This window comes from Dreissena polymorpha, chromosome 12 (genome assembly GCF_020536995.1).
Source record: "Dreissena polymorpha isolate Duluth1 chromosome 12, UMN_Dpol_1.0, whole genome shotgun sequence".
Lineage (NCBI taxonomy): Eukaryota > Metazoa > Mollusca > Bivalvia > Myida > Dreissenidae > Dreissena > Dreissena polymorpha.
Genome location: NC_068366.1, coordinates 16,841,333 through 16,857,571, shown reverse-complemented (window position 1 = coordinate 16,857,571; position 16,239 = coordinate 16,841,333). Strand labels below are relative to the sequence as shown.

Genomic DNA, 16,239 nt, shown 5'->3' with positions numbered 1-16,239 from the left:
GTCAAATTATGTGTTTTGTGAAACAAGAAGACAGTACAAAAAAAACTCCCAGGAGGACTGATTAATTTATATATTATTACAGTGTTTTTAGTTTAATTAATATGTATCTGGTGTCTAATCTAACTTGTATTTGAAGCATTTCTATCCTTGGTACAAGTCTATTTTGATTAACATTAAAAAACTGTGCAATTGTTTCTCATGAACTTCGTGATGTTTACTGGTCATAACTTGGAGGCCCATACATTTATTAATTTTGGTGTTATGATAATGGCATAAAATTGTTATCATGTGTTTTAGTGTATAAAGTTAAGACAGGGCCTCTATTTTTTCTTTTAATACATGAAATTCTCATGGGATCATTTGTTTTAAACAATATTAAAGCCAGTGTATAGGCTGAAACTGGCTTGTTTTGGGCTCAAGAACACTAGTTGCAAATTATAATTGTCAATAATACCCGCAAGGGAAGTTAGACAATATAGATAGATAGATAATTTAACTCTTAGATTTATTAAAAAAAAGGGTTGCTGAGAATTGCAATGCACTGTCTATTGTCTTATGGTGCAAAATTTGATCACCACTGCAAGGACTAAGGAACAGATACATACTGCAAAAACTTATCAACGTTTACCTGTCTAAAGCACAAACTCATGCAAATGGTACCATTAAAGCAAGAAATAATTGTTTTTTATTTGCATTGTCATTCTTTTGTACCCTCTATCCACCATATTGTAAAACAGTCGTAATGTTGCGGACTCAAATTGTCGCTATCGGTTAGGTTGCAGTACACCAATTCAGGGCCCTCGTTTGGCCATTTTTGGGGCCCAATTTCCCCCCTTAAAATATAGCCATTTTAAGTGTTAAATGGTTGGCGAAAAGATCTTCTTAAATTACCCTTTTTGCCCAAAACAACGCGAAATTCCCCCCTCTGAGGATCCAGGCCCCAATCACCCAAAGTGTAGCAATGGGCCCAGCAATCTTTTGCACATTGTTATTTGTGATGTAGCCTAAGTCGATAACAATTTACGAATATTTACACTGTTCCAAATTTCGCCATGAAAACATCAGCAAGATTAAAGTGTTTAAATATTGTTGTGTTTTAAAGGGTTCATGCAAAGGATAACGTCAGTAGGTTGCCTATCAGGTTAATTTAGTGTGTTTTTGAAATTTATTCATCACTTTCCTTTATTGATAACGTTTGATGTCGGTTTAGTGATGCACACTGATCAGCTGTGGAGAACAGCGGTTGTGACTATGAGGGGGTGCACATGGACTTCCAGAGCTGTCATAACAAAAATTATCAAACTCAACGGCTTTGGGAGTCCATTTATATTGACTATACTCAAACCCAGTTAACTCGCAGGTCAGGTTGAGTCGCAGTATTTCATTAGCGCCATCTGGAGGTTGTTTATAAACAAACCTGCGTGACCTACTTGTCAAATCTGACAGAAAACATCTCTTGCTACAGATTGGAATTGATTTTTGGTAATTAAATGTCGTAAAACTCAGACTTTAACAATATTTGAATTTTTAAAGTTCAGTTAATTGTCGCAACGAAAAAAAACGAAATTGCCTGAAAATAACTGTGCTATTTATTGTAATTGATGTCTTAAATTCCATATATTTAAATAGTTATATACTTTATTGTTTGTTACTTTGAAGAGTATGTCAGAGCTTTAATAATTCTTGTTCAATTTCAAATTGGTGCTGTTTAACCTATTAACCGCGACTCTACCGGGAGAAAAAATAAACAACAATGGTGGACAGTGGTGTTGGAATTGTTTCTATGGCAGTTAATATTGAAGGATTTTCGTCATAAAAAGGCAGTTGTCCAATAAAGTTAAGTTAAATATGATTGTCGTTTAAATCATTTATCTGATATATGAAGATGGTTCCTAGACACAAGTGAATATTCCTCAAGTACCGCGAGTCAACAGTATACAAGAACACCAGAGATAGTTTTTACCTATGTTTCCAAGCAAAAGTAATTTCCTTCTCTTTCTAATCTATTGGATAGATAACTATATAAGACTGTGAAGTGTTAAATTATTAAGATATTTTAATAAATAACATGTCAAGGTAAATGATTGTTTCTTTATTTAAATACGGATGGCTAAATAAAATATAGTCCAAATAATTAGACGTAAGCTACCCCGATGTAAATCGACCTCATATTTATAGGAGTAAATAAAATAAGGCTAGGCCTGTTAGTGTTACAATACAATTTCCCTGTGCATACCCCCTTGTAAATTCTTACTGACAATAATACAAGTAGAAATATTTCAAACTTAACATAAAGCCTTTTAAAACTGTGTTACTTGAAATCCTGTGACACACTCTATCAAACGACGAACATCTTTGACAATATCCTTTTCAAGGAAACGCGCCATGTTTGTTTACATTTTCGTTTCTTACAAGGTGAAATTTATTCAGACATTATATACAATTACTTCGAATAATATTTCTTGTAAATATTATCTACTGTCGTGCAATGATTCAAGTCACACAAAGACATGTAAATGAGTGAATATTTAGTCAAGCTAAATAAGTTATAAATATTTAGATTAAGCAAAAAAAAAAATTATTCGAAACTGACACTTACACGTAAGAGCTGGCCTCCACGAGATATTGTTCTCCAAAATAAACACGATTTCATAACATCATTTCTATTTTTGGATAAATAATACTTTGTGATTATTTATTGTGTGTGTTTCTGATACAAAAGAATGGCAACTGACGAGTTTCTGAAAAAGCAGCTTGGACATATATTGAACGTTGATAAAGTGAAACTCTGGGAATTGCCCTACACAGAGACCAATGGCAAAGCAGGAACTGTCCCTCTGGTATGAACATTTTTTGGTACAAAGTTTTATTGTCACCATAAGATATAACATACATTCATGTGCAATACAGAGTCATTCCTGCACATATGTACACTGTAAGAGTGAATAGGAAGATTATGATATGAACTTTCGTGATATAGTCACAAAAGTTCCTTTTGAGTAAAGTTTACATTTTATTGTGTAAGTAGCTGTTATCGAACATCACCTATTATCGGACGTTTTGTTTCGGTTCTGTATGCACATGGGTAAAAGTGTGCATGACGTCACATCGATAAACAAATGGTTGTATATGAAGTTCATGACCTACTTGCCTACTTAGCTTGAAACAATTGCGACTAAAACAGGTTAAAGGAATGCATTTATTCTTTTTTAAACGGTTTTATGTGTTGTTTGCTATTACTTTTAGAATTCATTTATCAAAACGTACATTTACACACCAAAAGCATATTTCCGATTGCAGTTTTGATTGCAGCAGATGCAAATTTTTTCGCCGTGTCCGGGTCACGTGATATTCATGTGACTTTGTATATACCGGAGTAGTATTTATGAAGTGTGCGGTAATAGGTCATGTTAACATCATCCGCCATATTTTTTGTCTGCTAGAGGTGACAATAATCAGGGAATCATTGTTATGAATTCTTGAAGGATATTTGCTTGAAAACTTAACAGATAAGTTATTCAAAGATTGAACTGTTAGTCATTTGTTAAAACAAAATGTTTTTGTCATTTTAAGTGTTTCAATTTTAATGTAATTTAAGGTTAGTTCTCGGGTGTTCATTAACTGGTTCGTCAACCTTAATACAGGGCTAGGCCTTTTTCGCCCTATGGCATGGGCATATTATTTTTCCCAATTGAGCCATTTTTGCAATTACTTTTTCCCAAAATATGAATTTTCACGAAGCAAAATTCCCAAAATGCTAGTGTGGCGTTTCCCAAAATAGAGCAACAAAGGAGGAAGTCACTCAGTTCGGAGTTATTTAAGTGCAGTTACTTGACCTACTTATGAGGGTCCTGGCTGTATCATCCATCTGATCAGTCTACTATGTAAAACTGGTTTAAATTTATGTATAAGTTATCTTAGTTATGTTTTAAATAACAAATAAAATGAAGTGATTAAACAATTCTTTGTGTTGTATGTGTCTTATTGAATGAATTACGCTACATTTTGAACTAATATGAAATATGAATTAATGTTGTGACATCCAGGCTTGTTGTCAGCCCAGTCCATGACTGCCTAGTTAAAAAAGAGAGAAACAACTACTACATGTTAGGTTGTTATGGAGCTTTATTTGCTAGACAGTATTGGCCTTTATAAAAGTCCATGTATCACTAGGTTAAAAAAATATGGTCCCAGTCTGGGACTTGAATCTGTTACTCTTGCTTTTAGGGCAATGGATGTGTTTACTCAGCAAAACGGTCGGACAAAAAACAACATCTTACCCACTTTTGTTACCAAGTTGAAATCTTGACATGTATCCTCTTTTGATTATGAATTGCAGCTGTATTTTAGGGATCATCATTCAGAAATGATAAACTTTGCTAAAAGCTTCTTAAGACTATACCCATAGGTAAGTTAACTTGTTAGTCCTGCTTTACATGCCAAATGTCGAAGAGAGAAAATTGTGCGGCGAATTTGAAACAATAAACCATGACAACATTCTTTCAGGATGAGTGCTCCCCCGACTGAGCTTACCTTGCTGCCACTGAACTACTGCCCTTTAATCCTTAAGGATAGGTCATTTTACTCTATGTTGTATATGTGTCTTTGTTTATGCCTGCTGTCACGTGTTTAACATTTTGCATCTGTTGTGCTATTCAGTCTCTTGTCTTGTATGCACACAGTCATGTACTGTGATGTCATACATGTATTTTCCAGTCAGAATGAGTGATATATATGCAATCAACAAGATTATTATTGGTTAGCTCTTAAATGCTAGATATTGCAAATCACTGACCGCGCTTTCCATTGCTGTTTGATTGTTGTAGGGGAAACTTTATCATATAATCATAAAGTTATGTGTTTTTTTTTACAGGAAATGATTGCCAATTATGCCAACCAGCTGAATGTCCCAGAGGAGAAGGTAACCATATTGCTAGAAGAGCTACGGGCACATGCAGTACAGAAACTGGCTGAACGAGTCAAATTCAGACAATCGGGACTAGCCACACTGAAAGTGAAACTTTCTGGCCAGTTAGCTAAAAGGGTAACATTTTCTCACAGTAACATAGGTTCAGAAACTTTGCTTCAACATGTGCATTTTGGGTTTTACAAACAAATTTTTTAGTGACTGTGAATGAAACCAGCAAATATTAGAGGCAGAATTAGTTACATTTCAAGTTGAATTTTATGTAAATTTAACCATCACAAAGAGAAATTACCTAATTTGATGCCAATATGTAATACTTGTCTGTAATTAAATATAACATATTAATCGTATTAATGTTGCTGTCATGACTGTTTCAAGTCTTAGCGTGTAAAGTTCAAATAACACATTTGATCCTTGCTCTGTGAAAAGGAGGTTTAATGCATCTGCGTAAAGAGTGGTCCCAGATTAGCCTGTGCAGTCCGCATAGGCAAATCAGGGACGACACTTTCCGTCTAAACTTGATTTTTGCTTAGAAGAGAATTTCTTAAAACAAAAAAGATCATAAAAGCGGAAATTGTCGTTCCTGATTAGCCTGTGTGGACTGCACAGGCTAATCTGGGACGACACTTTACACACATGCATTAAACCCCTTTTTCACACAGTATGGCCCATTTACATACATTTGGTGTTTTGGTATTTCTATAAAACCATGGCTTTGTGACAATAACTTTCAGTGTTATGTATTTAGAAAATTAACCATACTCTCACCCTATTTGTTACAGAGTCCACAGACTGTTCACTCCATGGAGATTGCCCTATCTTCCAAAGGCAGTCAACTGCGTGAGATGGTGGCAGAACTTGTTGGTCACCCTGGAGACCAGATGAAGCTGATTTCTTCAGGGGTGGTTATCAAAGACCAAGTCCCATTACATGAGCATGGGGTTAAGGTGAAACATACTTCAAATGAGATTTTTATTCATGCTAGAATGTTTAAATTCAATATGTTTGAATTCATAACCATATACTGTTGCACAGTTTATCACATGCCAAAATGCATGTAAGCCTGTCACTTGCATCCTACGAGCTAGGTTCAGACTTGATGTATTACCAACCAGTACATATTTTAATAATCTGCAAATTGTGATGACTTATCGTACATCAAATGATGAGAATTTGGATTACAATTTATTTAAATAAACTTTGAACATTTCAAAGTGAGTAAACTTTTACAAAAATGAAACATTATCTTTCACTGGTTGCATATATCATTAACTGTACTAGAGACAGCATTTCATTCTTTATTTCCTGAGCTCCATCTTTCAATAAAACAGTTCAGTAAATATGGAATATTCTATAAACTGTATGAGCCTTGCTCTGAGAAAACAGGGATTAATGAATGTGCATAAAGTGGTGTCCTGATTAGCCTGTGCAGTCTGTGTAGGCTATTTAGTGACCATACTTTCCATCAAGACTGGTCTTGTTTTTTATTTACAAGAGAAGAACATTAAACATAAAACATTTTAAAGCAGAAAGTGTTGGCTCTGCTGAGCCTGTGAAGACTGCACAGGCTTAACTGGGACAACACAACACTCATGAATAAAGCCCCATATTCCCAGAGCGAGGTTCATATGTAAATATGACCATTTCAGAATGGCAGCACGATACTGGTGCTTTGTTTGACAGTCAGTCAGGCTGAAGCACAGGCTGATGAGCAACTGAAACACGACCTCCAAGACTTCAGACATGCAGCTGAACTGCTGTCAGCCCGGGCAGAGAAAGGTATATCAGCAATTAGACAGAATACATGTGAGCCTGGCTCTGGGAAAACAGGGCTAAATTCATGTGCGTAAAATGTTGTCAGGGACGACAATGTCCGCCTAAACTTCAGAAGAGATTGCCGTTAAACAAAAAAATACAATTCAAGGGGAAAGTGTCGTGTCTGATAAGCCTGTGCGGATTGCACATGCTTATCTTGGACGACGCTTTAGGCACATGCATTAAGCCAAATTTTCCAAGATGAAGTTTAAGTGGATCTATCAAAGTGCGTATCTCCTGTAGCAATCTGGAGTGTAATAATTGCTTCAGCTGTAGTATTTCAGAGATGCTGCAAAATTGCTGTCGCAAGTGCAGGGAATAAATAGATACATAAGATATGGATTTACCAAGCCTCATGTGTACTGCAACAAAATAAATCTTTTTTATCCAAACAGTGACCCGTTATGCCATTCCTCCTAATCTGTGGGGACGGTCCGGCATTCTGGATGTTTGTCACATCAGCAACTTATGAGACAATTTGTCCCTTCATTAATAAAAACTGATGCTACCTCTATAAGTGTACTATAAAAGTGGCAATTCTGGCTTCTTTGGAGAGAAAACTTACCATCTTTAGTTGATTTGTAACTCACAAAAAACACTTGCTAGCTGCCTTACCATTTGTTGTAATTGACACCTAATTATATCTTTATTCTGTCATGCTATGGTGAACATTAAAAATGCCCAGTGTATTATACAACCCAATGTTTATATTAAGCACATCTGATGCAGCCTACACAATAAGATATTTAAATGCAGAAAGGATCTTCTCTGTCTGCTAAAAAGTCCCCCTAGGTCCCCTTGTCACATTACAAGACAGAGTAGATCCTGAGCAGACTGTGCAAATGACATAAAAGCCATTTTTGCATGACTTGGCTCATGTTTAAGTATGTTTTGCTAACAAGGCCCATGTAAACCATTACAGAGTATGATGAGATGGACATCCAGATTGCTGACCAGACCGGGAAGCCCATCAAGCTGCCTGCGGGAGAGAAAAAGGTGAGCTGCTCTGTAACAATAGTAAACTATTACAGCTGTGAGAAAAGAGAAAAGTGAGAGTCTCCCTTGCAATAGTGAACTATAGGGCCTGTGTTGAGGCATTATATGGAGACAGAAATATATGAGCCCTGTTCTGAGAAAATTGTCCCACCAGTTGGCACAGGCTTATCCGCGACAACACTTTCTGCCTAGACAGTATTTTTGTTAAGAAGAGACACTTTCATTAAACAAAAAATTCCATAAAAGCAGGAAGTGTTGTCCCCTAATCTAGAATGACAATTTACGCTCATGCATTAAGCCCAGTTTTCCCAGACCGCAGCTCATGTTATGAAATATAAAAGTAATTTAAATGTATGTGTGAGAATATATAGAGTCAGTTTTTTCTTTCATCTGACCTGAAAGTATTTTTTTACCAATTTTGTTAATGATATCTTTGGTTTTCACATGTTATCATGTACCAACAATATAGGTACAGGCCATAAGACAGACATTTCTTTTTAATATTTTAAATCTGTTTTTCAAAATAATTTATCAGGTTTTGCTTGCTTTTAGTAAACTTACTAGATCAATCATTAAATCAGTAGCTTTACTGTTAGTGCATATTTGCTAATAACAGTAAAATGAATTATTTTAAGGCCCTAACGTTAGCTATGGCGTTGCATGAGAAAGGCAGACAGGCATTGAAGAAAAAGAACATCACATTGGCTCTTCCACTGTTGTTAGAAGCTGACAAGGAATTTAGGTACACAAGCTGTTGAGTTGTTTATGTGCTTATTTGGGCTTACAGTTCATGCATTGATATGAATTGGCACAAACTGTCCTACTGTGATCTCGTATTTATCTTGCTCATTATCCTTTTGAAAAATACATTCTTGCTTAATTGCATTTTTTCCAATCAATTAAAACTTTATTAATGCAAGAGTTTCAAACTCCATGATCATTTTTAGTGTGGTCAACGTGGTTTGTTTTAGTGAAATTTTCTGTCTTAGTATTGTTGAAAAATTGTTATGCCTTTCCAAAGGTGGGATATGCCTTGCCAAAGGTGATTTTCTGTCTTAGTATTGCTGAAAAATGGTTATGCCTTGCCAAAGGTGGGATATGCCTTGCCAAAAGTGGGATATGCCTTGCCATAGGCGGGATATGCCTTTGCCATAAGTGGGATTTGCCTTGCCAAAGGTGGGATATGCCTTGCCAAAGGCGGGATATGCCTTGATATAGGTGGGATATGCCTTGCCATAGGTGGGATATAGATTGGCCTTGCCCATCCATCATTCTCTCTAACTGTTCGTCTGTAACAAATGTTTTAGGTTGCCAAAGGTGGGATATGCCTTGCCAAAGGCGGGATATGCCTTGCCATAGGTGGGATATGCCTTGCCATAGGTGGGATATAGATTGGCCTTGCCCATCCGTCAGTCTCTCTAAGTGTTCGTCTGTTTCAAATGTTTTAGGGCTATATCTCAGAAACTATTTAAGCTTTCAACATGAAACTTCACTGGTGTATAGATATCAAAAAGAAATAGTTTTTTAATAAGAGTTATTTCCCTTTTTAGCTCACCTGAGCACAACGTGCTCATGGTGAGCTTTTGTGATCGCCTTTTGTCTGTCGTGCGTCGTCAACATTTTGCCTTGTGAACACTCTAGAGGCCACATTTATTGTCCGATCTTCATGAAACTTGGTCAGAACATTTGTCCTATTGATACCTTGACTGAGTTCAAAACTGGGTCATGATGGGTCAAAAACTAGGTCACTAGGTCAAACAAAAGAAAAACCTTGTGAACACTGTAGAAGTCACATTTGTTGCCAAATCTTTATGTTACTTTGTCAAAATGTTTGTCTAAATGATATGTTGGTTGAGTTTTAAAATGGTTCCGGTCTGTGAAAAACATGGCCGCCAGTGGGCGGGGCAGTATTCCTTATATGGCTTTAGAGAAACCTTGTGAACACTCTAGAAGTCACTATTTTTGCCCTATCATCATGAAACTTTGTGGAAACATTGCTTTCATTGATCTCTCGGACGAGTTCGAAAATGGTCCAGATCGGTGGAAAAACATGGCTGCCAGGGGGCGGGGCAGTTTTCTCTATATGTATATAGTGGAAACATGTGAACACTCTAGAAGTCACATTTTTGGTTCTATCTTCATGAAATTTGGTCAGAACATGTGTTTTTTGGATATGTCGGTTGAGTTTTGAAATGGTTATGTTTGCTTGAAAAACATGGCTGCCAAGGGGCGGGGCATTTTTCCTTATATGGCTATATATGGCTATAGTAAAATCTTGTTAACACTCTAGAGGCCAAATTTATTGTCCGATCTTCATAACACTTGGTCAGAAGATTCATCCCAATAATATCTTGGACAAGTTGGAAAATGATGCTGGTTGGTTGAAAAACATGGCTGCCAGGGGGCGGGGCATTTTTCCTTATACATGTATGGCTATAGTAAAACCTTGTTAACACTCTAGAGTCCATATTTATTTTCCGATCTTCATGAAACTTGCTCAGAAGATTTTTCCCAATGATATCTTGGATGAGTTCAAAAATGGTAACCTTTGCTTGAAAAACATGGCTGCCAAGGGGCGGGGCATTTTTCCTTATATGGCTATATAAGGCTATAGTAAAATCTTGTTAACACTCTGGAGGCCACATTTATTGTCCAATCTTCATGAAGCATGGTCAGAAGATTCATCCCAATAATATCTTGGATGAGTTCGAAAGTGATGCTGGTTTTTTGAAAAACATGGCCGCCAGGGGGCGGGGCATTTTTCCTTATATGGCTTTAGTTAAACCTTGTTAACACTCTAGAGGCCACATTTATTTTCCGATCTTCATGAAACTTGGTCTGAAGATTTATCCCAATGATATCTTGAATGGGTTTGAAAATGGAAACCTTTGCTTAAAAAACATGGCTCTCAAGGGGCGGGGCATTTTTCCTTATATGGCTATATATGGCCATAGTAAAATCTTGTTAACACTCTAGAGGCCACATTTATCGTCCAATCTCCAGAAACTTGGTCAGAAGATTCATCCCAATAATATCTTGGAATGATAAATGATGCCCTTTGGTTGAAAAACATGGCCACCAGGGGGCGGGGCATTTTTCCTTATATGGCTATAGTAAAACCTTGTTAACACTCTAGAGGCCACATTTATTTTTTAATCTTCATGAAATTTGGTCAGAAGATTGGTCTCAATGATATGTTGGATGATTTCGAAAATAATTATGTTTGCTTGAAAAACATGGCTTCCAAGGGGCGGTCTTCATAAAACTTGGTCAGAAGATTTGTCCCAATAATATCTTGTTATCTCAGGTGAGTGACTTTGGGCCTTTCAGGCCCTCTTGTTTGTATGATGTAACTTTTAAGGGCTATATATCAGATAGTATGAGATTCCATACAAGATTTTAATATGAAACTTCATGGGTGTATAGATATCAATAAGGAAAGATGCCATAAACAAAAACCATAACCCTACACTTTCTTAAATAAACATTATTGTCCATTTTTGTGTTTTTATGATGTAATTGTCATGACCTTTTCTCAAATACATGTACAATACAATATTTAAACCTTAAATTTGATGGGTGTATAGATATCAATAGAAGAGGTGCAATACATAAGAACCATAACCCTAAACGTTCTTAAATAAGAGTTATCACCCTCTGTTGTTTTTGGATGATGTAACTTTTAATTGTTATTTCTTAGATACAATACAATATTTCAGCATGAAAGTTTATGGGTGTATAGATATCACTCTGAAAAAGTGCAATGTGCAAGAACCATAACCCTACACTTTCTTGAATAAGAGTTATTGCTATTTGTTGTTGTTGTTTCATGTAAATTTTGAAGGCTATATTTCAGATGCTATACAAGATTTAATCAAGAAACTTCATGGATGTATATATATCTATGAGAAGAAGCGCCATGCACAAGAACCATAACCTACAATTTCTTTAATAATACATTTAGTTATTGCCCTTAGTTTCTTTCAGTAATGCACCCATCCATAAACAAAACTTTATTCTGCATGGGATATCAGTTCAAAGAATTTGCTTGTTACATTTAAATTTGTATCATAACGTATACTTTTCTAATGATAACATAGTGCTTGAATTACATACATTCTGTTATATAATAGTCGGTAGATTATGTATTAAACAAGTTGGTATATCTGTATAGAATTGTTTCTTCATTTAAGCACTCTAAGCAATAAATTAAGTTTTCGAAATATGAATATTCATTTGCCCAAAAATGATTTATCAGATCGCTGCACCTTTCTCCTGTTAGAATACCTAACACTGCTACCTCCCTCCAAGAGTACAATTTTAAACACACATTAAGTCTGTATAAATGTATATATTTGCAGGCAGTGCAGTTCAGACATCATAAACTCTGTAGACAACTATGCAATCTTGTGTCTGGATATAGTGTGGTGTTACCTGTGCCTTAAACACATGGATGATCTTCCGGATGCAGGTAGAGTGTAACCTAGCAATTAAAACACTAATTGATAATATGTAATGTCAGGATTTTTTGTGTAAAGAACAATTATGAATGTTCTTTTTTAAACATGTTGAAGATACCAGTTTAATTGTTTTGTTGAATATTTTTTCTTAACGAACCAATGGCATGAACTTATTCAGAAAATAGTCAATGTCAAATGACTTCAATTCAATACAGAACTTTAAGATTTTTTCAGTATTTTCCTAAAATTTTAAGTTTGTATTTTGTTTATAAGATTCATGCAGGAATTTCTTTTTTGTATGATTTCTTTATACCATAATTCTGATTTCTGACATTATTCCTGAACCTGTAAATAAGCAGAATTATGCTATTTCAATAAAAAATATTTTTTAAATGTCACAGTCAAAAACCAGTTACATCTACTACCCGTATTAAACTGAATTAAATTTAAAATATGCCTAAGGAAAGTCGGGGATTTCTACAAAAGATATTCAATTTAATCTTCACAAATGTCTGGAGGATTTTTATTTAAGGTCAATTACCGAAGCAAACAACTGGCAAGGATACATTTCTATCTGCTTAAGACAGTCATTGTAAACTAAATACTATCTTAAGGATAATTTATTATGGTTGATAACTGGGACTGCTGTTCTATACTGAAATAAATAAAACACCATCAAATCCAAAGAAATGTTGATCCTTCTGGCTTTGGACAGATTTTATGGCATTTTCAGTAAATGTGATTCAAGACAGCCCTGCATTCATATGTTGATGATATCGCTACTATTGCTAAAGCAAGTGAATCATTCATAAAGTCTGAAGCATCTTCATTTCCCTTTTTTGTAGAAGAAAGACTGAGAAGTAGTGAGAACTTCTTCAACAAAAGTTACGGCTCTAGCATGGAGAGGCTCATGGCAGTCAAGGTAATCACTTGCTTTAGCCCCACTATAACGGCAAGAATGTAATAGATTTTAAGATAATGGCGATTATGTGATAGATTGAGATAATGGCAATCAAGTGATAGATTAAGATAATGGCAATTATGTGAAAGATTAAGATAATGACAATGATGCGAAATATTAAGATAATGGTTATTATGTGAAAGATTAAGATAATGGCATTAGTGTAATATCTTAAGTTAATTGCAATCATGTGAAAGATTAAAATATTAGCAATCATGTGATAGATAAACACATGGTATTGGTGTAATAGATGACTATACTGACAATGATGTGATATATTAAGATAATGGCAATCATGTGATAGAGTTAGATATTGGCAATGATGTGATAAATTAAGATGATGGCCATGATGTGATAAATTGAGATAATGGCATTGATGTGATAGATTAAGAAAATAGCAATGATGTGATAGATTAAGATAACGGCAATCATGTGATAGCTTAAAATATTGGCAAGCATGTGATAGATTAAGATAATTGTATTGATGTAATAGATGAAGATACAGACAATGATGTGATAGATTAAGATAATGGCAATCATGTGATAGACTTAGATATTGGCAATGATGTGATAAATTAAGATAATGGCAATGATGTGATATATTAAGATAATGGCAATCATGTAATAGATTAAGATATTGGCAATGACGTGATAATTAAGATAATGATCATGATGTGATAGATTAAGATAATGGCAATCATGTGATATATTAAGATATTGGCAATGATGTGATAAATTAAGATAATGGTCATGATGTGATAGATTAAAATAATGGCAATCATGTGATATATTAAGATATTGGCAATGGTGTGATAAATTAAGAAAATGGCAATCATGTGATAGATTAAGATAATGGCAATGATGTGATAGATTAAGATAATGGCAATGATGCGATAGATTGAGGTAATGGCAATCAAGTGATAGATTGAGATAATGGCAATTATGTGATACATTAAGATAATGGCAATGATATGAAACAATAAGATAATGGTAATGATGTGAAAGATTGAGATGATGGTATTGATGTAATGTATTAAGATAATGGCAATCATGTGATAGATTAATATACTGGAAATCATGTGAAAGATAAAGATAATGGTATTCATGTAATAGATGAAGATACTGACACTGATGTGATAGATTAAGATAATTGCAATCATGTGATAGAGTTAGATATTGGCAATGATGTGATAAATTAAGATAATGGCCATGATGTGATAAATTGAGATAATGGCAATGACATGATAGATTTAGACAATAGCAATGATGTGATACATTTAGATAATGGTAATGATGTGATAGATTAAGATAATGGTAATGATGTGATAGATTAAGATAATGGCATTGATTTGATAGATTAAGTGTATAATTCAAGGTTTTTATGTTGATTCCCAGAGATGGAGTCCTATGGACTATGGTTCCTACACTTGTGTTTACACAGGCGCACATTAATTCCTACTTTATTTTGACAACCAAAACATTTGTGCCTATGTTGTTTTGACAACTTTTACAATAGTTCCTATGTTATTTTGACAGATTAGACCTTGGTACCTACATCAAATTGACACCAAGGACATTGTTTCCTACAATAAGATGCACGACTTAATAACATAGAATATGCTGATCAACGATTATCACTTATAATTAGCTAACAGTTCAATATACTTAACTTTTATACAGTTAGCTGTCGGTAACTCCAAATAAGCTGACCAATATGCTTCTTGTCATTTCTGAATTTTCTACTGCATAACATCAATAACAGGTTAAACAAAAAACAACAGTTCAAGTCCTTATGTGGTTCTCATGTTTTATTCCAATAAAAAATTACACTTCTTTTAATGAATGTAACTTAAAAACCAATGTCTTAGATAGCAATAATGTAAGAACCAATGTCTGGGTTGTAAATATAATGAAGCAACCAATGTCCAGGTGCATCAATATAATGTAGGAACCAATGTCGGGGGTGTTGATATAAAATTAGGAACCAATGTCCAGATAGCTAATATATAGAGAATAACAGGTTACTGCCTGATTTTTTTGTAATATATCAGGCAAGGCTAAGAATAATATAGCGGCGAGGCTTGCCGAGCCGTTATTTTATTCGTGCAGAGCCTGACGTGTAAATAATGAAGTCATGAGCATGCGTGCTTAATATTTAAAAAAAAAACGTTTTTTGCTGTTTTTGTTGCATTTTGTGTTCAAGGTATATAACCGGTACATCTTGGTATCAAATTGTTTGTTTTGTTGAATCTGATTAGATGTTACTAAAAATGATTACCGGTACTTTTTAGTTGATTCCGAGTAATATGACCATCATCCACACATGACTGATATAAGAACTTCCTGTTGACCATGAAAAAATATATCAGGCAATGTTATATCAGGCAGATATCAATGCCGTGGTATGATAAAATGTAAGAACCAATGTTAGGGCTGTCAAAATAATGTAGGTATAATTGTACGGGTGTCAAAATAACGTAGGAGTAAATATTGGCATGTGCAAAAATAAGCATAGGAATCATTGGTTTTGGGAACCAATGTCTGGATACCGCTCAGGCAATGTGTCACAAATTTATGTCTGTTACATCAATATTGTTTTTCTGTTAGTGGAATTGCATGTATATCTTCCATAATATGTTGATCATTTGAAACATCAGGTCATCGTGGTCATGTGGTTAACAGAATGGTCTTTTTCGTCATCCTGTCTAAAAATCTTGGATTACGCTTTCCGCCACAACAAGATTTTTGCGAAGATGAGACTTCCTTTAAATGAAAAATACAATAAAAGCGGAAAGTGTTGTCCCTGATTAGCATGTGTGGACTGCTCAGGCTAATCTGGGACGACACTTTATGCACATGCATTATATTGCAGGGTTCTACAGGAGAGGAACAGGCTCTCTTTATGAAGCTCCACCTACTGCAGGGCATCGTGGCCTTCCATCAACAGCGCCTGGAGGAGTCCGCGAGACTGCTCTCTAGGGCTGAGGCTGAACTGGCAAGACTTCATATCGATGAAGACAAAATCAACACCAGTAATGTACATTTTTATGCCCCCGGTAGGGTCGCATATAGCAGTTGCA

At 35.1% G+C, this 16,239-nt stretch overlaps 2 protein-coding genes across 4 annotated transcripts in view; one reads left to right on the top strand and one right to left on the bottom strand.

Moving 5' to 3' along the window:
* The window catches only part of LOC127853614 (gamma-tubulin complex component 5-like), a 52,731-nt gene extending 50,276 nt beyond the window's left edge, over positions 1 to 2,455 (bottom strand). For both annotated transcript variants that reach the window (XM_052388281.1, XM_052388282.1), the window contains exon 1: positions 2,316 to 2,455. In XM_052388281.1, the coding sequence (XP_052244241.1) occupies positions 2,316 to 2,387 (72 nt within the window). In that variant the 5' untranslated portion in view covers positions 2,388 to 2,455. The remainder of the gene's footprint in view (positions 1 to 2,315) is intronic.
* Positions 2,456 to 2,602: 147 nt separating this feature from the next.
* Positions 2,603 to 16,239, top strand: part of LOC127853257 (NEDD8 ultimate buster 1-like) — a 165,174-nt gene continuing 151,537 nt past the window's right edge. For both annotated transcript variants that reach the window (XM_052387603.1, XM_052387601.1), the window contains exons 1-9: positions 2,603 to 2,840; positions 4,874 to 5,044; positions 5,710 to 5,874; positions 6,577 to 6,706; positions 7,665 to 7,738; positions 8,374 to 8,480; positions 12,100 to 12,209; positions 13,044 to 13,120; positions 16,032 to 16,191. In XM_052387603.1, coding sequence (XP_052243563.1) covers positions 2,724 to 2,840; positions 4,874 to 5,044; positions 5,710 to 5,874; positions 6,577 to 6,706; positions 7,665 to 7,738; positions 8,374 to 8,480; positions 12,100 to 12,209; positions 13,044 to 13,120; positions 16,032 to 16,191 — 1,111 coding nt within the window. In that variant the 5' untranslated portion in view covers positions 2,603 to 2,723. The remainder of the gene's footprint in view (positions 2,841 to 4,873; positions 5,045 to 5,709; positions 5,875 to 6,576; positions 6,707 to 7,664; positions 7,739 to 8,373; positions 8,481 to 12,099; positions 12,210 to 13,043; positions 13,121 to 16,031; positions 16,192 to 16,239) is intronic.